The sequence below is a fragment of the Onychostoma macrolepis genome, chromosome 09 (genome assembly GCF_012432095.1).
Source record: "Onychostoma macrolepis isolate SWU-2019 chromosome 09, ASM1243209v1, whole genome shotgun sequence".
NCBI classification, from domain to species: Eukaryota; Metazoa; Chordata; class Actinopteri; order Cypriniformes; family Cyprinidae; genus Onychostoma; species Onychostoma macrolepis.
This window is the reverse complement of record NC_081163.1, coordinates 27,521,720-27,544,187: the sequence shown is the minus strand read 5'-3', so window position 1 is coordinate 27,544,187 and position 22,468 is coordinate 27,521,720. Positions and strand designations below refer to the sequence as shown.

Genomic DNA, 22,468 nt, shown 5'->3' with positions numbered 1-22,468 from the left:
TTTTCATCTCAGAAGTTTACTGTCCACTGTCCTGTAGAGTCTAACGCTAACTCTAATCAAACAGAGCTCAACAAGCTAGCAATCAAGCTCTTCATTAGTGCTAGACAGTTACAAGCAGATGAGGTTGATCATGTTTAGAGCTAAACTCCGCAGGACTTTGAGGACCAGATCTGAGAAACTGCTTTAGTGAATAATGTAATTGTGCAAATTGGTGCTCAGCCAGAAAACATCATTAGTCTGGAGTCTATTATGATCGGCACCTTCTGGTCAAACCACACCATTACTCAGTAACTAATGATTAAAATATGTACAATAAGTTGAAGGGATAGTTCATCACCCAAAAATAATAATTCTGTCATCATTTACTCGCCCTCATGTCATTACAAACCTGACTTTCTTTCTTTCTTCTGGGGAACTCAAAACAATATTTTGAATGTATTTGTAATGTGTTTTAGGGAAGGCCGATGCAATACAGAGGTTAAAGGAGAAATGCAGCATATAGGAGACCTGCTGCTGAAGTGCGCACAGGAGCTGAAGGTGATTCTGTGTGTGTGTGTGTGTGTGTGTGGTAGATGGTGTGTTATCGATCATGTTATTGACAGTACTGTGTGTTTGTGATCCTCCAGGCTCTCTCAGCTCAGCTGCAGATGATCTCAGAGTGTGTGTTTGCGCTGGAGAGAGTGTGTGTCGCGTCCCGCAGGCTGGAGTGTGTGTGCCGTGAGTTTGAGCTGCAGAAGATGTGTTACATTCCTCTGAACGTCTTTCTGCTGAGTCCCCTCCATCGCTTGCTGCACTACAGACAGATACTAGACAGACTCTGCAAACACTACCCACCAACACACACCGACTACAGCGACTGCAGAGGTGCGTGCATGTAACAGTGTATGTGCTAATGTTTTGGAGAAATGTTCCCTGAAGACAGCTAAATCTGAAAACAACTTGCTTTTAGGGTGTCCTCAAAACAAAAAAAATGCTTAAAAGTTGTATTTTAGGGCTAAGTTATAGGCATTAAAGAACTGTAAAAAATAAATGGGAAGTCCCTATTTAGATACAGAGGTGCTAAAATGTTTTCTGTATTTCTTCATAATTTGACCTATATTGAGGTCAAATTAAAAAAAAAGTGAAATTAAATAATAATTCAATACTTTCAGTCATTTATTTGGTGACAAAACTGACAATAATAAAATAAAAAGATTAAAATAAAAATAAAATACACTTTAGTAAAGGTGTGTATATTATATTATATTTATTATATTATACAGCTCAAAATTTGAAGTCTGTAAGTTTATTTATATATATATATATATATATGAATAAACTTACAGACTTCAAATTTTTGAGCAGTATATAATATAATATATATATTATAAATATATACATATACTTATAATTTTAAGTCTGTAAGTTTATAGCCTATATATATATATATATATATATAAACTTACAGACTTCAATTTTTGAGCAGTATAATATAATATAATAAATATAATGTAATATAATATATACACACTTTTACTAAAGTGTATTTTTATGTTTATTTTAATCTTTTTATTTTATTATTGTCAGTTTTGTTGAAAACAGTTGTGCTGTTAATATTTTATTGGAAACTGTGGCTTTTATCAGGATGATAAATAGAATTTATTTGAAATGGAAATATGTTTTTAAAATTATATATGTCTTTGCTGTCATGTTTGTCCTGTTTAATGAATCTTTGCTGAATAAAAGTATTTATTTTATTAAAAACAACAATATTGAAAAAAATCTTACTGACCCCAGACATTTTAATAGTAATGTATCTGTGTGTATGTATATGTATGTGTGTGTGTGTTTTAGCTGCTTTGGACAATGTGTGTGAATTGGAGGCTGAGCTTCGTCCTGGTCTGGAAGAGATCGAGAACTATCAGAAACTCCTGGAGCTTCAGAAGGATTTGATTGGTGTTGAGCATCTGGCCGTGGCTGGACGTCAGCTCATCAGACTGGGCTGCCTCAGCAAACTCTCTGGGAAAGGACTTCAACAGCGCATGTTCTTCCTGGTGAGATTTCAGTATACACATCTATGTTTTATATGATATAGGGACCTATTGTTCTTAAAGGATAGCTCAAATTACAATTCTGTCATAATTTACTCCCCCTCATGTTGTTCCAAACCTGTATGAGTTTCTTTCTTCTGTTGAACACAAAAGAAGATATTTTGAAGAATGTTGGTAACCAAACAGTTGCTGGTAGCCATTGACTTCTAGTATTTTATTTTTTAATATATATATATATATATATATACTATGGAAGTCAATGGTTACCAGCAACTGTTTGTATACCAACATTCTTCACAATATCTTATTTTAAAGAATGTTTGTAATTCTGAAAATTCTAGTAACTATATAACTAACTCAAGGCCTAATACTAAACTCTCTTCATATTTTTGCACATGAAATGAACAGATTTCTGATGAACTCTTTCTTTCTTTATTTTTATGTGGAGCCAGTTCAATGACGTTCTGTTGTACAGCACTCGAGGGATAACATCAACCAATCAGTTTACAGTGCACAGACAACTTCCTCTGCGTGGCATGACAGTAAGAAAACTCATCAACCTTTATGCAGATGTTACTGATTGGCATGAGAATCCACCCATGAGAAATCTGTGTGTGTGTGTGTGTGTGTGTGTGTGTGTGTGTTTGTGTTCAGATCCGGGAGAGTGAGGACGAGTGGGGCGTCCCTCACTCTTTCACACTGATGGTACAACAGCAGTCACTGGTGGTCGCCGCATGGTAATCATTCGCAATATCTGTGTGTCATCACCCAGACAGCAAGTACAGCAATAGAGAGCAAGTCAACAGTTTAGTCATTTTAACTGTGCCCATTGTTTACACACAGCACATTTTCAATTGATCGGTCCAGTACAGCTTCTTCAGTAGATGCAAGAGTGTTAGAGGTGCATTTATGATGGATGCCCCAAAAAACATTCAGGGCTCTTCTCTCTTGCAGTTCAGAGTCAGAAATGGAGAAATGGATGGAGGATTTAAAGATGGCGGTTGACATGGCTGAAGAGTCTAATGGACTGACCGCTGACCTGCTGTCTGCTAGCAAGGATGTCAGTAAGTGACACATGATCAGATCACACTTTTGTTACAAAATACAGTTACCATAGCATTAAAATAGACCATGTTTGCTTTCTTAGTACAACTTTATTTTTTGTACAAAATATAATATTTCACTCCACCACTAAAATGACTTTCCTTTTTGGCGACTTGTCATGATCCAATTAATTAGCATTTTCATGATCCTGCATTTTTTTCCTTATTAAATATCAAATTTCGCTTTGAAATAAGTCACATTATAAAAGTAAAATGAGTTGCTGTTTCATGAATCTATATTTTTTTATGATATATATTGTCATATTTTAGAAGTACATTTTAGCATATTTTAAAAAGAGTACTTCTCGTGGTAATAATGTACTTAAAAGAATGTACTTTAGTGAATGCAGTTTTTAAGGACACTTAATTGCATGTTAATTATGAAAATGTATTAGTTTTAGTTTATATTAAATGCAATTAGCTTACCTTTTTAGTGATTTTATGACCCACTTAGGTTTTGTGCAGTTTCATAATTACTTTTATTGCTGATAAGAATTTTTGGTAAAATAATATATACGTTAATGTTAATTCATTGGAAACTTGCATGTCAATCATTTAGCAATTTAGTACTTTTAAAATAAATGAACTTATAATATGGAATAACACACCATTTACAATTATAATTAAGTACTTTACATGTGCTTTAATATGTTAATTAACACTTGTGTACTTGTGTAAAACAAGTGTACTTCTTGAAAGTACAAAAGAATACATAAGATTCAAAAGATTATTAAAACATAATGAAACAAAAGTAAAACTTTTAAGGTCTTTTTTAAGGTACACTACAGTTCAATACAATTAAGTGCATTTCTTTTTCATGTTATTTGCAGTATATCAGCTGTTTAATCAGGAACTTACAGAAGTCTATAGGAGTCAGAATATGTTGGCAAATGTTTCAGTAATGCGGTAACAATTGCTAACAATATAGTAGCATGTGTCTCAAGATAACAGTAAATGTTTTTCCCAGAATCCTCAGGGGCATCTGAAGTGGAGTCAGAGGATGATCTTTGTGGATCTCGAACATCTTTGCCTCGAAATGGCAACAATTCAGGAAACACTCTTAACCGCGGCAACACAACAGGACACGTGTGCTGGCATCGCAACACCAGTGTTTCCATGCTGGACTTCAGCATCGCCATAGAGGTACCAGTCCTCCATCTGCTCATCTCTGTGTTTGAGTATGAAAATTCTGTAACACAGTTTGGTCGTCATCTTAACTGTGTCTGACAGAACCAGCTCTCAGGAAATCTGCTCAGAAAGTTTAAAAACAGTAACGGCTGGCAGAAACTCTGGGTGGTTTTCACCAACTTCACCCTGTTCTTCTACAAAACACATGAGGTAAAACGCTAACAGACACACACACTGTCATATCCTCTGTGAATGTGTCAGATGTGTGTGAAATGTCTGGACTCACACTCATTTCTCTGTTGACTGTTCTCTCTGTAAGGATGAGTATCCGCTGGCCAGTCTGCCGTTGTTGGGTTACTCAGTAACACATGCCGGCGAGTCGGAAAACATCCATAAAGATCACGTCTTCAAACTGCATTTCAAATCTCATATCTACTACTTCAGAACAGAGTGTGAATACTTTTTCGAAAGGTACAGCAAAACTCATTATTCTTCCAAGTGATATAGTAAACCTTGTAAACTACACTGAAAAAAAGATACTTTGGATCAACTAAAAAAATACAATCAAATATTCAGTTTCTTAAAGCCTAATTTATTTGTTTTTCTCAAATTATATTTATTTTTACATTTACATTTACATTTAATCATTTAGCAGACGCTTTTATCCAAAGCGACTTACAAATGAGGACAATGGAAGCAATCAAAATCAACAAAAGAGCAATGAAACACAAGTGCTATAACAAGTCTCAGTTAGCTTAACGTAGTACACGTAGCAAGGTTTTTTTCTGTTTTTTTTTTAATTATATAATAAATAAAAAGAAAACAGACAGAATAGAAAAAGAATAGAGCAAGCTAGTGTTAGAGGCCTTTTTGCTTTTGTTAATTGTATAATAAATAAAAAGAAAAGGAATAGATAGAATAGAAAAAGAATAGAGAAGCTAGTGTTAGTTTTTTTGTTTGTTTTTTGAACAAGCAGTTAGTAAATTAATAGAGTGCAAGTCCAAAAAAGAATAGAATATTTTTTTAAGAATAGAATTAGAATAGAGATTGCTAGAGTTAGAGGGTCAAATAAAGATGGATTCTTGAAGATGGCTAAGGATTTAGCTGCTTGGATTGAGTTGGCAAGGTCATTCCACCAGGAGGGAACATTTAATTTAAAAGTCTGTGAAAGTGATTGTGTACCTCTTTGGGATGGCACAATAAAGCGATGTTCACTTGCAGAGTGCAAGTTTCTTGAGGGCACATAAATCTGAAGTAATGAATTTAAGTAAAGGGGTGCAGAGTCAGTGGTGGTTTTGTAGGCAAACATCAATGCCTTGAATTTTATGCGAGCAGCTATTGGTGGCCAGTGCAAATTGATAAACAGAGGTGTGACGTGCATTCTTTTCGAGAGCATTGCAATAGTCCAGCCTGGACGGAACAAGAGCTTGAACAAGGAGTTGTGAATCATGTTCCGAAAGAAAGGGCCTGATCTTCTTGATGTTGAATAAAGCAAATCTGCAGGACAGTTTTAGCATTGTGATCTGAGAAAGTCAGCTGATCATCAATCACAACTCCAAGGTTTCTGGCTGTTTTTGAAGGAGTTATGGTTGATGTGCCTAACGATGGGTTTGCTGGAACCACAAGCAGTTCTGTCTTGGCAAGGTTGAGTTGAAGGTGATGGTCCTTCATCCAGCAAGAAATGTCTGTTAGACAAGCTGAGATGCGAGCAGCTATCATCGGATCATCAGGATGGAATGAGAGGTAGAGTTGAGTGTCATCAGCATAGCAGTGATACAAAAAGCCATGTTTCTGAATGACAGAGCCTAGTGATGCCATGTAGATAGAGGAGAAAAGTGGTCCAGGAACTGAGCCCTGAGGCACCCCAGTAGTTAGATCTTGCGACTTGGACACCTCACCTCTCCAGGATACCTTGAAGGACCTATCTGAGAGGTAAGACTCAAACCACTGGAGTGCGGTTCCTGAGATGCACTTTGCCAATAGGGTTGACAAGAGGATCTGGTGGTTAACCGTGTCAAAAGTAGCGGACAGATCCAGCAATATAAGTATTTACGATTTGGAATCCGCTCTTGCCAGTCTTAGGGCTTCAACAACTGAGAGCAAGGCAGTCTCGGTTGAATGTCCACTTCTGAAAACAGACTGGTTGCTGTCGAGGAGGTTGTTCTGTGTGAGAAAGGCAGAGACGTGGTTGAACACAACTCGTTCAAGAGTTTTTGCAATGAAAGGAAGAAGGGAAACTGGTCTGTAGTTCTCTAAAAGAGATGGGTTAAGGGTGGGTTTCTTAAGTAGTGGGGTTATACGAGCCTGTCTAAATGCTGAGGGGAAAACACCAGTGTGAAGGGATGTGTTAATGATGTGAGTGAGTGGAGGTACAACTGCAGGAGAAATGGCTTGAAGGAGATGAGATGGAATAGGATCAAGCGGACAAGTAGTAGGATGATTAGAAAGGATGAATTTGGAGTTCTGCCTCAGAGAGTGAAGTGAAGGATGTGAACGAGTGTATGTTTGCTGGTAAGATGTGCTTGACAGATTGTGGTGTGGAAAATTGTGCACTGATGGTTTTAATTTTATTTATGAAGAATGTGGCAAAGTCGTCAGCTGTTAGAGTTGATGAAGGAGGGGGAGAAGGACAAAGGAGAGATGTTTTAAAGAGCATGCGAGAGTTAGACGAATTGTTGATTTTATTATGATAGTGTGTCCTTTTAGCAGTGGAGACATTAGCGGAGAAGGAAGAGAGGAGTGACTGATATACATTAAGGTCAGTAGAATTTTTTGATTTGCACCATACCCTTTTAGCAGCCCTGAGCTTAGAACGATGGTCGTGGAGAACATCAGACAGCCAAGGGGCAGAAGAGGTGGTATAGGCTGGCCTGGAAGACGAGGGGCAGACAGTGTCTAAACAAGATGTAAGAGTTGAGCAGAAAGTATCAGTAGCACAGTTAGCATCAAGAGATGCTAACTGTTTAGGGGGAGGAAGCGGAGATGAAGCCATAGCAGATAGCCGGGAAGGTGAGAGTGAGCGTAGGTTACGTCGAAAGATGACATGTGGAGGGGTATGTGTTGTGTCAGGAACCATGTTGAGGTTAAGAGTGAGGAGGAAGTGATCTGAGGTGTGCAGTGGAATAACCAGTACATGATCAGTGGAGCAGTGTCGCGTGTAAATAAGGTCCAGTTGGTTGCCTGATTTATGAGTAGCCGTAGTTAACACTCTTTTGAGATCAAAAGAGGCAACCAGTGTGTGGAAGTTTGCAGCCTGAGGTGGATGTTGAAGTCTCCAAGCAAAACTAGGGGAGTACCTTCCTCAGGAAAGGTTGAGAGAGCAGCACATCTAATTCATCCAAGAAGTTACCTTGTGGTCCTGGGGTCGATAAACAACTACAAAATGGATTTTAAAAGGGTGGGTAATAGTGACTGAATGTGCTTCAAAGGAGCTGTTAATACCCAGAGAAGGTAAAGGAATACATTTCCAATCATTAGAGATAAGCAGACCAGTACCTCCACCTCTTCAAGTCAGACGGGGAGTGTGGGAAAATTAGAAATTATTTGAGAGTGCTGCAGGAGTAGCAGTGTCCTCTTTGTTTGATCCAGGTCTCTGTCAGGGCCATGAGGTTTAGTCTTGAATGACTAGTAATAGATGTAATAAAATCTGCTTTGTTTACTGCAGACTGACAATTCCAGAGACCAATAGAACAAGAAAGTAGTGTATGTGTATTAGCAGACATAGGCAAAGTGTGCAGGTTGTTAGGATTGCACTGCCAATAGTGTGTAATATTAGGGATATGGAAACACATAGTAAGAGTTGGTCATAAATACTGAAACAGAACTGAAGCAAGGTGCAGAAAAGAGGACGAATCAAAAGCGATACTTATGTCCCTTGCTGGTGTCCCTGCCCGGTGGAGTCGCACGTAGAGTCAATGGTCTTTAAGGCTGATTTATACTTCTGCGTCGGACCTACAGCGTAGGCTATGCGTCAGTTTTCATTTATACTTCTGCGTCGTTGTCCGCGTCGACGTGCAGTGTACATGAAGACCGCTAGTCCATGGGCATATTGCTCGTGTAACCCGCAGTACCACGGCAAAAGCCGAAGAAGAAGCAGCTCGTTATAGCTGTGACGGTGGCAAATAAATATCAAATCATTAAATCATTATTTAAAACTACAAAAAGGAGACAACAATGGAACAGGAGAAGATGGCATTCTTTCAATCTGCACAAGTACTTATACCACGGCAGATCAACATTGTTTGTCGCGGACAACTAGTGATGTATAATGCTATGTAGTATAATAAGTGATAAGACACTTGTTCTTTGCTTTGTTTTATTTTAAATAAGAAAGTGTAACATTAAACTATATTACAGCGCTCATAAACGCACACAAAACTCAAGTGCATCAGGAGGGAGGGGTTCTAGCAGACCAATCACAGCGCTTGCGATCCGTGTAGAATTGATGCGCTGTTAGATTTTTGGAGATGTGCACGTCCGGTACGGCGTAGGTTCGACGCAGAAGTATAAATTGGGCTTAAAGGGATAGTTTATCTGCTTACCCCCAGGGCATCCACAAACAAAAGTTTTTAACTCAAATCGTTGCAGTCTGTCAGTCCTATAATGCCAGTCAATGGGCACAGAATTTTTGAGAGAAAAAAAAACATGCACAGACAAATTCAAATTAAACCCTGCTTGTCGTGACGATACATTGATGTCCTAAGACATGAAACGATCGGTTTGTGCAAGAAACTGAACAGTATTTATATAATTTTTTACCTCTGATAAACCTCAATGTCCGACTGTCACAACATCCGGCGCGTGACGCGTCAACCTGCTCTGGCACATAGATATATATATATATATATATACATAGATGCCTCATTAGCGACTGTTTCTATGGGCTGCGATAAGTAAGGATCTACGATATATCTATGTATATATTTATCCAGGGCTGGACTGGGACAAAAAATCGGCCCTGGCATTTTTGGTCCTGGTGGCCCACCACTATATATATATATATATATATATATATATATATATATATACAGTATATATATATATATATATATATATATATACTGTATATACATATAATATGATATACACTACCATTCAAAGTTTTTGAACAGTAAGATTTTTCATTATTTTTTTAAAGAAGTCTCTTCTACTAACCTAGTCTGAATACAGCAAAACAGTAATATTGTGAAATATTTTTACTATTTAAAATAACTGTTTTCTATTTGAATATATTTTAAAATGTAATTTATTCCTGTGATCAAAGCTGAATTTTCAGCATCATTACTCCAGTCTTCAGTGTCACATGATTCTTCAGAAATCATTCTAATATTCTGATTTGCTGCTCAAAATACATTTATTATTATGTTGAAAACAGCTGAGTATAATGTTTTTTCAGGTTTCTTTGATGAATAGAAAGTTCAGAAGAACAGCATTTATCTGAAATAGAAATCTTTTGTCTTTATCATCATTTTTGATCAATTTAAAGCATCCTTGCTAAATAAAAGTATTAATTTCCATAATTTCTTTCCCAAAAAACAAAACAAAAAAATTATACTGACTGCAATCTTTTGAATGGTGTATTAATGTTACAAAAGCTTTATTTCAGATAAATGCTGATCTGTGGATCTTTCTATTCATCAAAGGATCCATTAATAATAATAAATATTTCTTGAGCAGCAAATCAGAATATTAGAATGATTTCTGAAGGATCATGTGACACTGAAGACTGGAGTAATGATGCTGAAAATTCATCTTTGATCACAGTAATAAATTACGTTTTAAAATATATTCAAATAGAAAGCAGTTATTTTAAATAGTAAAAATATTTCACAATATTACTGCTTTTGCTGTATTTTAGATAAAATAAATGCAGGCTTGGTGAGCAGAAGAGAATTCTTTAAAAAAAATATTCAAAATCTTACTGTTCAATAACTTTTGACTGGTAGTGTAGATATGTATCATTGTATCGAGTTGTTTTGGATGATAAAAAAACGTCAGGTCTGACAATATCATGTCTTTTCGAATTTGAATCTAGATTTATTCGCATTGACCCATGGAAACCTCTATGAACACACTTGACATGACTTGGCCAGAAAATCGCGGTGGATGAATTTACGTTTTATTAAAAAGTGTTTGTGTATTCTGCACTAATGGCGCGTGCACACAGGATAGATGCCTGACTCCGTTGCGAGTCCAAATTAAGCAATTTACCGATTCAACTGCTCTCCTCTCCTCCTCCTGCTGGCTCTTTACGCCGCATCACTCACCGCAGAGCAAGCCTGTTCTGATAAAGCTGCTGTGAAAACATGGGAAAAGCCGACGAGGAAGAAGTTGGGGGTGAAGAGTTCTTTATATAGGCGGAGCAAAACACTTCATGGCTCCGTCTATAGCGCATTGTGATTGGGTGGTTTACGCTGTCAATAGAGGAGACAAACCAATGGGCCACTGTCTGCTCGCGATGGCCCTTGGCAACAAAAAAAAATTAATTCTGTCGGCCCCTTCAGTGCGTCGGCCCACCAGGAAAATGCCCGGTATGCCAGATTACCAGTCCAGCCCTGTATATATCTATGTTCCAGAGCCGTTGACGCGTCACATGCCGGATGTTGTGGATGAGCTCAGGAGAGTTGGACATTGCCTGTATCAGAGGTAAAAAATGATATAAATGATGTTCAGTTTCTCGCACAAACCGATCGTTTCGTGTCTTAGGACATCAATGTATCGTCACGAGCCGCAAGGTTTAATTTGGATTTGTGTGTGCATGTTTTTTTTTCTCTCAAAGATTCTGTGCCCATTGACTGATATTATAGGACTGACAGACTGCAACGGTTTGAGTTAAAAATCTTCGTTTGTGTTCTACTGAAGAAACAAAGTCACCTACGTCTTGGATGCCCTGGGGGTAAGCAGATAAACATCAAATTTTCATTTTTGGGTGAACTATCCCTTTAAGCAAGCGCACAACACTGACAAGGTATGTGATACAGTACCAAACGCGACTTCAGCATGTCTCAACACAGTAAACAAAACAAGCATTTCCTAGCAACGAACAACTGCGCTAAACACTAATGAGACATGAAATAATACACTTACGAGCTGCTTTTAACTTTACTGTTTATCACAGTAAACATACTTTACTGTTTATCACAACAAAAGGCTAATTTGCTTACTATAAATAAAGGCAACTTCACAAGACCGTAATGTTCATTGTGATGTTGTTTTTTTTTTAAATATACATAATATTTTCTGAAAAATTCATAAAACCCCAAATAATTTCTGTAGTCAATATAGCTTTCTGCATATTAACAATCTGGTGTCAAGAAAAACAAATACTGTTTAAACTAATTTTTAATTTTATTTAATTTTATTAATCATGATTATCAATCTGACCAGTATAAAAATGCATTTTGTCTTTTGCTAGGTAAATGTGACCCTTAATGTATAAAGTTTTGTTGTATAGTAAGATTTTGATGTCTGTGTAGATGGATGACAGTGATCAGAAGTGCTACAGTCTCTGCCAGCAGAACCCGCTATCTGAACCGGACAGAACCAGACTGAACCACAGAGAACCTGCCATGTGAACCAGACTGAACCAGGCTGAACCCCACAGAAACTGCCATCTGACCTGGACAGAAAAAAACATAAACCAACAGACCCATGCAGGCATATAGGGAGCAACCATCTCAGTGTGTGTGTGTGTGTGTGTGTGTGTGTGTGTGTGTGTGCGTGTGTGTGTGTTTGTGTGCTTTTATGACAACGTCACTTTTTTTTGTGACTGACTTTTTTTTAATAGCATTGTTTCATAGTATGACATTAAAGGGGAATGTCACCATTTCACTTCTGAGCCTTTTAATAGACACTCTTCAGTTCAAATATCAGCCTCAGGCAAGTTTTTTTTTTCCTATTATTTGTATTTTACTGAATTACTTGTGTGTAAGAAACAGAAAGAATATGTGAGGTGCTTAAACTGCATCAGTGACATTACAGTTTTATTTTAAAGGAGAAAATCAGAGCGTAAAACAGCAAATGATAAAAGATTTCACACACCTGCAGAAGTACAGAGATCACCATTGTGCCCTTAAGGACAGGTGCTGCTGGTGAGATTTCAGATAAAAGGGGCTTACAAATCCTTAGTGAGATGTTCACAAAAACTGCATTATGTGTTTCATAAAATGGCCACAAATATTGAAAGGTGCTACTGTGTGTTCACAGGATGTGTTAGTGTTGGGTGTGAATAGAACATAAGGTTAACTGAGGTTTATTATAAGGCCTATTTATAGCATGTGTTGACATACTAAAGTCATTATCTTGAGAAACTAAAAGGAAAAGTGTTAATAAAGGCTCAGAGATGAAGAGAGGTGGAATTCCCCTTTAAACTCATGGCATTCCCCATAAACACACAGGTGCTTTTAAATGTTTGAGTTTTGTCCTCTAGTGTAAAAAAACATGAAAAAGCATTTCTTGCATTTTTTAACTGGGCTTTTACAGAATCTCATTTTGTAAATGATATTTAATTGTAAATGTAAGCCGTAAGTGTCACTTGTTGCCTTTAAAAGGAGGCAGATCCATTTCAGTGCCATGGTTTTTATAGTACAAATTTCTATGTTTCTATGTTTTAGACTTTGTTTCTATCAGCTGAAACCATGTTGGGTTCCAGAAACCAATGTGCCAAAATCATGATGGGTATTTCTGTTCTGTTCTGTTCCATTTTGGACTGAATAACGTAAAAAGCATTGCAAATTTGGGATTTAAAGGCAAGGTATAAAATACACAAGTACATTTCGTCAACATTCGTCAACTGAACCTTATATTTATAGAGTTCAAGTGCCATTAAGAGCATAACACACAAAAGGTATTTTACGCTACGTTTATTTCAGTCACCATATAACATTTGATAATGAAGAAAGGATATTTTGTTATTGAAGGTTGTAAGAAGATTGACACCCCTGTCATTTTAGAAATATCATTTTCACATTCACCCATAGGCAGCACCATATAAACCACAACTGCATATTACAGGTTAGTTTAGTCCACAGAAGAAGTAAAGCTTTAAAATGTGCAGATAAACATGTTTTAGTTTCATACGGCCCAAACACTGCTAAAATGAATAGAAAAACACAAAGAGAGAGAGAGTTTATTGGAAATGAAAGCAATAAAACCCCATTCCAGAAAGCGGTTGACTTCTGTGGTCTTTCTGCATTACACTGGTCAGCAGAGGGCGATACATCATCAGTGTGAGGCCATTAACCAATAGAAAATCAAGAGTAAAACATTTTATTATTATATAGGTTTATACATATATGCAATAAAATACAATAATATATGATATTTTAGTGTATATGGGTGATTCTGTTTGGTTATCATGGAAGTGAGAGGGAATGATTTCTGCCGCCAGAGTAGTAGAAAGACTTTTTGGAGTTTAGAAAATTAATGAATGTATGAACTAACGAAGGAACGAATGAATGAATGTATTTAAAAAATATTAAAATAGCTTAATAAGAATGATAATAATCAAGAATCGGCTAAAACACATCTCTTCCATCTTTATTTGACCCTCTAACTCTAGCACTCTATGCTAATTCTATACTTAAAAAACAAACAAAAAAAAACACTTATTCATTTACTAACTGCTTGATTTCTTAAAAATAAAATAATAATAATAATAATATAAATAAAAACTAGCTTCTCTATTCTTTTTGTTTTTCTGTCTTTGCTCTATTCATTCCTTTAAATGTAATATTTTTCTCATTATTTGAAAGCTATTTTAAAACATCATTACTAAACCACTCAAAAGAACATTTTCATTCTTTTTACTCTCTTCAAAGATGGGAAATATAGTCCCACTCATCTCTGAGCCTTTTATTTATATATAATTACTATTATAGGCCTATTAAAAATATAATTATAAAAATTATACAGAAATAAAACATATCAAATTAAAATATTTATAGGTCTATTAAAATATTAATATAATTTTTCCTTTATTTGAGAGATGTTTTAACACCATTAGCAAACCACTCAATAGCCTATTTAGTGAATTTGAATTCAGAAACAATCCATTATTTTTCCTTGTAAAAAGGTAAGATATTTATAAAATTATCAAATAAATAAATAAATAAGATAGTTTGAGGGTAGTTAGAAATAGGCTACACTTCAGTGTGTGGTGTTTACACTTGACATCTGGTGCTCTTACTAGAGAGGATTTCCTTACATTCTCTTGTAGCGTGTAAAGCGGAGCTCTAATGAGATTTCACACACAGGTATGGCCCTCCTGCTGAGATTTACCCCATTATATTACTGCTGGCCCCTCAGAACACACCACAGACTGATGCTCGTTTGATAAGAGAAAGTAAAACGATAAATAGTCTACGGTTACATTTCTGAAAGTTATTTGACTTGTGAAATTACGTAAATCCTGTACTCTGTACGTATGTATTTAATTAAATACCAGCCGCGAATTAACGATTCCTACTATGGCGAACTCTTAGCTCATCAATATGAATAGATTTACGCGCAGGTTGCGTGAAGGCCGGTTCATGAATAATGAAAATGTTTCTTGGAACCTTCCAGAGCCATAGAGAAACGATAAATAGCCTACCTAGCCTAAATAGATAACCTTCCCGTGGATATCGGCTTTGCTCATGAATATTAAGCAGCAAGACTTGGTCGTAGTAGAGTTCGTAAAGTCGGTCAGGGGAGGGAGTAGAGACGCGACGGGATTACGCCTGACTTCAGCGGCGTGTGTTAAACCTCCCACAAACACACGGACATGAGACCATGACAGCACGGGAGAGCGTTTCATTTAGACCGCCAACATTTTCTGGAGACTTTAAAGCACTGGAAACATAGACTAAAGCATCCAACGCGCTCACCTGAACATGAGAGTTAACGGCGGGACAAGCGGAGGGCTTTTAGGAAGGATTTTTATATCACAGGCGCTCGCAAAGGTAGTCGGGACAGCGGAGAAAACATACTTTGAATGTTTTTAATTTATTTATTTACACGTCTACTGGAAATTAATGAAAGTTTGTAGCTCGACATGTCAGTCCTGAGCCATGCGGAGACGCGTAAATTCACCCGGGGGCTCAGTAAACCGGGCACGGCGGCGGAGCTGCGGCAGAGCGTGTCGGAGGCGGTCAGGACGTCGGTTTTAGTGGTGAGTAATGTTATGCCCGTTTGTGCTGTGGTGAATCGGTTAAGAATTAGAGTTTATTACTGCTGGTTGCGGGTTCTAACCTCGGTCATAGGCGAGCTCAATGTAAAATACTTAACCTCAGATTACTGCAAGACTCTGACCAAGTGAAACTTTGTATAAAAATCAGGTAAAGGATAATTCATCTGTATGCTATTGTAACTTCTTGATTTTGTCATTGTCGTGTCACATCCCTCAGACCTAATGCAGATAAGTTTCAGAGTAAAATCAGGCTTCGATGCAGGTGGTTGATTGTTTGGCCCAATTTTATACTTTTTTCTTTTCTTCTTCTTCTTATTAATTAATGGACAGTTCATGGACTACACAAGTATTTAATTTTTTTTTTTGCAGGAAGAAGTAATGTGCTTTCTTGTGTGTGTGTGTGTGTGTGTGTGTACCTGTTTTTCTATTCAGGTAGGGGACTTAAACCTGAATACACACAGACTCATGGGGACTCGTGTCACGGTGGGGACCTAAATTGAGGTCCCCACGGGTAAACAAGCTAATAAATCACACAGAATGAAGTTTTTTGAAAATCTAAGGGTAGGTTTAGGTGTAGGGCAATAGAATATGTGGACTGTACAGTGGAAAAAGCATTACGCCTATGGAGAGTCCCCACAAGGATAGCAAACCAGTTGTGTGTGTGTGTGTAAAGTTGTCTTGAATGATGAATCCAACTTTCCTTGCACATTTTTTTGGATACAGAAATCAAGTGTATAGCAGCAGTTTTGGCAGGTCACGTTAGTCAAGCTTGCATTAGTTGTCTCTCAGCTGATCCACGTCTACCTATAGAGATGTGAGATCCATCACAGCACCCATATATAAGGTCTTTCAGTATTATCACCAGCTTTTGCATTGCTCAATAGCTAACAACACTTCTACATCCCCAGCTCCTCCTCTCATTCAGTTAGGATTCGGCCTTCTGATTCACCTTGGAATCAGTCTAATTTAAATTATTAAACATTAATGAAATATGCAATACATTTATGTTGGTTCTGTTCTGTTACCCCGGAGGGTTATTACTGCTCTCCCTGCTCTCAGGGAGTTCTTGCCCAGAACAGAACCGTAACGCCAATCCAAACTGCATGCTAATCTTTGACAGACAAGTCAGACTTCATCCAACTTGTTGACAGGGAAAGAGAATCAGAAACACACATGGTCAAGCCTTGGTGTGATTTATTATTTCTGTACTAGAGAGGCAGTGTATTTCTGGAGGACTGTTTGAGTGAACATCTCTCCCTCACAATCCAAGCAGTGTGATTTAGTGGTGAATGATCTGGATTGGTAATTAAAGGCATTTGGTTTAAATCCCACAAGGGTTGAGCCATGACCTGTCACCTGTATGCCCTTGATTAAGACTCTTAACCTCACGGGACTGACCCTGTGCTTTAAGTCGCTTTGGATAAAAGCATCCGCTGAATGATTACTTAACTACTCAGTATTCTTGCACATTTCAGGTGTTCCCACTCAACCCTATGGACGTTTTCAAAAGGAAATGATTTGAGTCCAGACTTGTGTGAATGAGTCATTGATACTCCGGTTTTGTTGTATAAAATCACAAGCTGTTTAAGTCTGTGTGCCGAATAGCATGCTAGCATACTACTGTACCTGATGTTTATGCAGTATGCATATTGTGCACAGAATGTACAGTTTCTGTAAACATGGAATAACATTTGCCAAAATGTGATGTGTACAGTTGACACAGTTAGTGAAATATCAACCTGATCTTGTAAGAAAACGTAATTATTTAATGAAGTGGCCATTTCGTATGAATTTGTACAGAAATATATGGCTTTTCTAAGCATGAATGTCCACTACTTAAATCTAACCATCAGTGGGGTGTAAGCAGGTCGTATTTAAACATGTACAAGACTGTACAAATTAATATGAATTACTATTTTAGCCAAAATGTAAAATAGTTACAAACTGCCATGAAAGTGTGTTTGAAATATTGTATCCCACAATGCATTGGTCTCAACTTGACTTTCCATTTCCAGAGAGATGAAAGAACCAGAAGTAATTTTCAATAATTATCATATTTGAAAGGTTTATTGTTCAATAATAATAATAACTTTCTGATTCACATACTCTTTAAAATATATGGCAGTATACAGTGTACACTGCACAGTAAGAAGTATGCTTCCATTCTGAACACAGCCTGAGAGTTCAATCCCAGAATGCTCTGGCTGTGAGGTCTGAATCTGAGGATCAGAACTGTCAGAATGAACTCTCAATGAAGCATATGGTGGGCCAAGAATGTGTGTGTAACTTCAGTGAGCTCACACACACTTGCATTCCTGCATTATACATGTAAATATAATGAAATGCGACTCTGTGTTTGTCGAATAATGGATAGATTGTGTCACGTTTGTATGGTTTGTGCTCTGACAGGCCTCTGAACACAAATGTATTGTGCGTTGGGGTCGAGGGAGACCCACAGATATGTGTTTAGGCGTGTAAACTGTAAGTATGGTTGCATGCAATTTGAATTTCATCTTGAATCAGGTGTTCATCTATGAACCCACTCTGGACTGTGGAATGAATTTCAAAAACAAGATTGTGAAATCCTTCTCTCAGATGTCTTCAAGTAGATATAATTAGTTTTGTGTGTCGTACATTTTTATTATTAAAAGAGGATTGAGTGGTGTGTGCTTGTGCAAAACGCAATTCTAGGTTATTGTGGGTGATTTCTTGGTTGCTATTGAATAGATTGCTTTTGACTTAAAGTCAAAAGAATCAAGTCTTTACATATAGCTCAGGTTCCTTTTACAATGTCAGTCTATGTCCATTTTACCCTTATTTTAAGTATTATTGCTTATAAATGTAACGATACAAAAAAAAAAGAGTCTTGAGGTATCGTTTGTGTCCAGCACTAAGAATGCAAGAAAGCCAAAGTTCAATACTTCAAGTTTGTTCAAAAACTAGCTCTGTGTATTATCAATAGAGTGCAACAGTATATAGCTGTTTCCATTACCCTTCAAATTTCACAAATTGAAATTGCGAATTGAAAATATGCCTAATGGAAACGCGTCAATTTCGCAGAAACACCCATATATCGCAAAAACATTTTTTGCTCACATGAGGTGGTTTTTCAGCCAATTCGAAAAAGGAAACTTTTGTTTTTCGCATTTTCAAGTCACATGGCATACGAAAAAGTCATATGATCATTCTTCAATGTACTATAACCTCCAAGAAACACTTCATACGTGGCCACTCTCAAGTATAAGGGGCTTTCCTTGCCATTAATGCTAAGACAATTTACACTGCACACATCTGCGGCAAATTACGGCTCGGACACGGCCGTCGGAGCTGATCTAATCAATGCTTGTGTTTATACCAGCTGCGCGGTATGTTTCAGAAGCTGCTTCTGTAAAGACACACGCATACGCCTCCTTCAATCAAATGTAATGGCTAGCGCATGCTGCGATATACATAAGCCTAACCCTACCAAAATCCATCGGGAAAGGAAAACAATTACGTTTTAGTTGCATAACATCAGTTAATGAAAATGCAATACTTTTTTATCAACATATATAAAATATTGTTAAAGATTTTTACAAATCTGTAATGTAAACGCAGCTAGTGCCCATCCAGAAGTATTTTTCCCATTAATTTTCCTCATTTTTCTTATTGGCTTTAATGAGGGAAATGAAGCATTGCAAAGACATAATCGATTTAAAAACTATGGAGAAATATAAAATATAACGATTAAAAAAAGAAGAAAAATAAATTCATTATAAATAAATGCATACACGCATACATATTTGTGTGTGTGATTTGCAGTGCTTTAATTTGAGTGGGTGGGTGCTGGAGAGCTATTTTCATCGATTAACAACCTTGTAGCTAAAAGTAGGTCTATCTTGTAATCATTAAAAATGAATGGGATTTTACTTTTGGAACCTGACTCTATAAGACTAGTGATGCTGACTTTAAACACAACTAGCATTGGTCAGTAAAACACCTGCTGTGTTTCAAGGGTTAATGTGCACATGCCTGTGTATTACAGATCTCCTGTGTGTGATAGTCATCTGGCTAGATTTTGTGCGGTTTCCACTAATCATGGACTTTGTTCAGGTGGGCATTAATAGGCACTTAGTGGCTCTGAAAAACAAAAGCAAACAGTTACTTGAAGCGTTATGTTTACCACCGACATTCAAAACCAGTTTATACAGTCTGAAATATAAGCCTCATTTAATAAGCAGATCTGATAAAAAAAATAGCAGCCTGAAATGAACTCTGTGTATCATGAGTTTGGTGTTGGCACATCAGATACATGCTGTCATCATAAACTGGCATGAAAATCATCCTAGTTTGGCCTCACCCTCGAACCAATAATAAATCAACACTTATCACTCCCCAAACACACACCTGGCTTATGACATCATCAACAGAAAAACATGCAGAAACCTGAGGAAGTCAATCAGCCTGTGTTCAGTGACGGAAGTTAGCTGGGTAATATGTCTGGTCGCTAGTAACAAAAATATGTTCAAATAATGTTTTGCTAGCGTTCCCATTAAGTTATGAAACCGTTATTTCTCAATGTTTTTGTTCTAATGTTCTTACTAGAATGTTAGCCAAAGTTCTTTGAACATTCTCTGTTAGCTGCGAGGCAGTATTGCGCTATACAGTGTTCATATAAACTGAACTGTTGTCCAACTGTCTGACATTGATGAACTCTGGCTGTTTGTCCAAACAGCATGTGTTTATGACATCTGAAGAGCGATTTGTTATGACTCTATTGTCTGCGTGGTGCTGTTGGTAATTGTGGGAGCGAATTGCGCAAGAGATGGAGATGAGGGACTGGTCATCCTGGTTCCCACTGATTTCTCTCTGCCAGTGTTAGAGCAGCATTGTTCAGAGTGACCTCCTCCACAGCACTTCCTTCCTTATAAACACACTCATACAGATCACATTACAGCTGCCCACAGGCGCTCAGGAGAGCTGCTCTGATGATGTCCAGCCTCTGCTTCACACCCTGCAGGAAACACACACACACACACACACACACACACACACACACACACACACAGAATCTGTTTGATGTTGAGGGGAATTCACTTGTAAGAAAGTACCAAAATGTACCATGGTAAGTTGCATGTTTTCATCATTGTATGCTTACCATGGTATTCCTGGAATGCCACAGTACTTCTTTGTAAGGGTTGTAAGGTTAAGATTGGATTAAACATGTTATAGCCTGATCATGATTCATGTGATCACTTTTTTTTTTTTTTTTAATTTTGAGTTCAGGGTTGTACAGTGTGTTGAGCATTACAGGCTGAAAAGGACACTCACCCACTAAATCTGCCTTTATATTAAACAGACAAATATAAAAATGCATATATACTGACGTGGAGAATCTTTGAGTATTAGCCTAATATGTGCAGATGAGCAATACATACAGGAGAATATTTGCAGTATTGCTTACATATTCTTTACACATTCTTTAATATTACTAGTTTCCACATTTTAAAGTGAAGCATCGTGAAACTGTTAAACAACACAAAAATTGATTTTAGACACCTGTTGACTGCTTCTCTTTTACTATTCAGTTTAGAACAATTTAAATTCAACATTCTTAACATTCATAAAAGATTCATACCGTGTTGCAGACACAATTTACACTACAGTTAAAAAGTTTGAGATTAGGAAGTATTTTTTTTTATGATTTCTAAATCATGTGAAACTGAAGACTGGGATAATTATGCTGAAAATTCAGTTTTGCATCACAGTAATAAATTACATTTTAAAATATATTATAATAGAAATCTGTTTTAAATTGTTATTATTTTTGACAATACTACTGTTGATTATTAAATTAGTGCAGCCTTGATGAGCAGAGACGTCTTTCAGAAACATTTTGAACGTTAGTGTATTTGTCTACAAAACATATTTTGAAGAGCAGATGTTGTGTTGTCAAGTTTGGTTGCATTGATTGGCTTGAGTGTCTTGGAAGTCAATCATAAAATCATAAATTTATTAATAAAGTACGCATAAGTCTTTATATCAACAGGATCTGTCCTTTCCTCTTTTCATTTATTTGGCCCTCCCCTGTCAACGTTGCTACTTGGTTAAACAAATTGTTTTGCATTATTTGTTTACATAAAATAAAAGCCGTGGAGACAGATCCTTTAAAAACTTTGAGTTATTTCATTGGCCAATGAGAATTGACCATGTACACTAACGCAAGTAGATGAATGAGTAGGATCATAAAAAATCTAATCTGTTTTATGTCACACTTTTTACACTTCCTGTGTTTGCAAGTGTGTGTGTGTGTGTCGTGTATGTTGTATCATTGATTACAGGTAGGTGTAGTATTTTTGAATGTGGTTTGGTGTAGCAGTTCTGTACACTGCTATCAAACCACAGGCTTTCCCTAAGGAAATGACTGCACATGTATGTCCAGTTTTGTGTGTTTTTGGTCTTTTAATGGATGAACTGGATGAAACCTGTATGGTTGACTAAGTTAGGCCTATATGTTGTTAACAGGCATAATGAGATTAGTGCTATGACAACAACTATTTTTCAAGGAGGTAAAACAAAAGAGATAGAACCAAGCCCTTCTTCTCTCTCTCTTTATGTCTCTCTGTCTCTTGCTCATCTCTAATGGATCTGTTATTGGTCTGCGAGGTTTCCATAACAGTGTGTTTCAGCAGGACAGTCTGGATGAGCTGCAGACAGTGATCTGAGCGCTGGGCTCTTCTCCAGGACAATAACACACACACACACACACTCTATCTAAACATTCAAATGAGTATGACTAGTGTATCATTGATTTGAATAAGGGAAAATATGGTGGTTTGGAATATGATCCAGCGTTGCTTTTGGAATTTAATATCTGTCCTGGAGCACCAGCACTAAGGAGAAACATGTCATGATGCCATTTAAAGTGTAAAGATTGTAAATGTAGTGTTTCTTTATTGATTTTTAGATGCATTAATAGGAAAATTCACTCAAAAATGAAAATTGTCATCATTTACTTACCCTCAAGTTGTTCCAAACCTGAGTTTTTTTCTTAGATATTT

General features: G+C 37.0%; 2 protein-coding genes across 3 annotated transcripts in view; both read left to right on the top strand.

The window, feature by feature from the left end:
* Window positions 1-13,633, top strand: part of LOC131547226 (FERM, ARHGEF and pleckstrin domain-containing protein 1) — a 59,623-nt gene extending 45,990 nt beyond the window's left edge. For both annotated transcript variants that reach the window (XM_058787628.1, XM_058787627.1), the window contains exons 17-26: window positions 456-537; window positions 627-864; window positions 1,834-2,033; window positions 2,483-2,572; window positions 2,685-2,767; window positions 2,985-3,094; window positions 4,101-4,276; window positions 4,364-4,471; window positions 4,581-4,732; window positions 11,737-13,633. In XM_058787628.1, coding sequence (XP_058643611.1) covers window positions 456-537; window positions 627-864; window positions 1,834-2,033; window positions 2,483-2,572; window positions 2,685-2,767; window positions 2,985-3,094; window positions 4,101-4,276; window positions 4,364-4,471; window positions 4,581-4,732; window positions 11,737-11,812 — 1,315 coding nt within the window. In that variant the 3' untranslated portion in view covers window positions 11,813-13,633. The remainder of the gene's footprint in view (window positions 1-455; window positions 538-626; window positions 865-1,833; window positions 2,034-2,482; window positions 2,573-2,684; window positions 2,768-2,984; window positions 3,095-4,100; window positions 4,277-4,363; window positions 4,472-4,580; window positions 4,733-11,736) is intronic.
* Window positions 13,634-14,907: 1,274 nt separating this feature from the next.
* zmp:0000001200 (dedicator of cytokinesis protein 9) overlaps window positions 14,908-22,468 on the top strand; it is a 104,521-nt gene continuing 96,960 nt past the window's right edge. Inside the window, 2 exon segments of the mRNA XM_058787097.1 lie at window positions 14,908-15,201; window positions 15,288-15,410. Of these exon segments, the coding sequence (XP_058643080.1) occupies window positions 15,133-15,201; window positions 15,288-15,410 (192 nt within the window). The 5' untranslated portion in view covers window positions 14,908-15,132.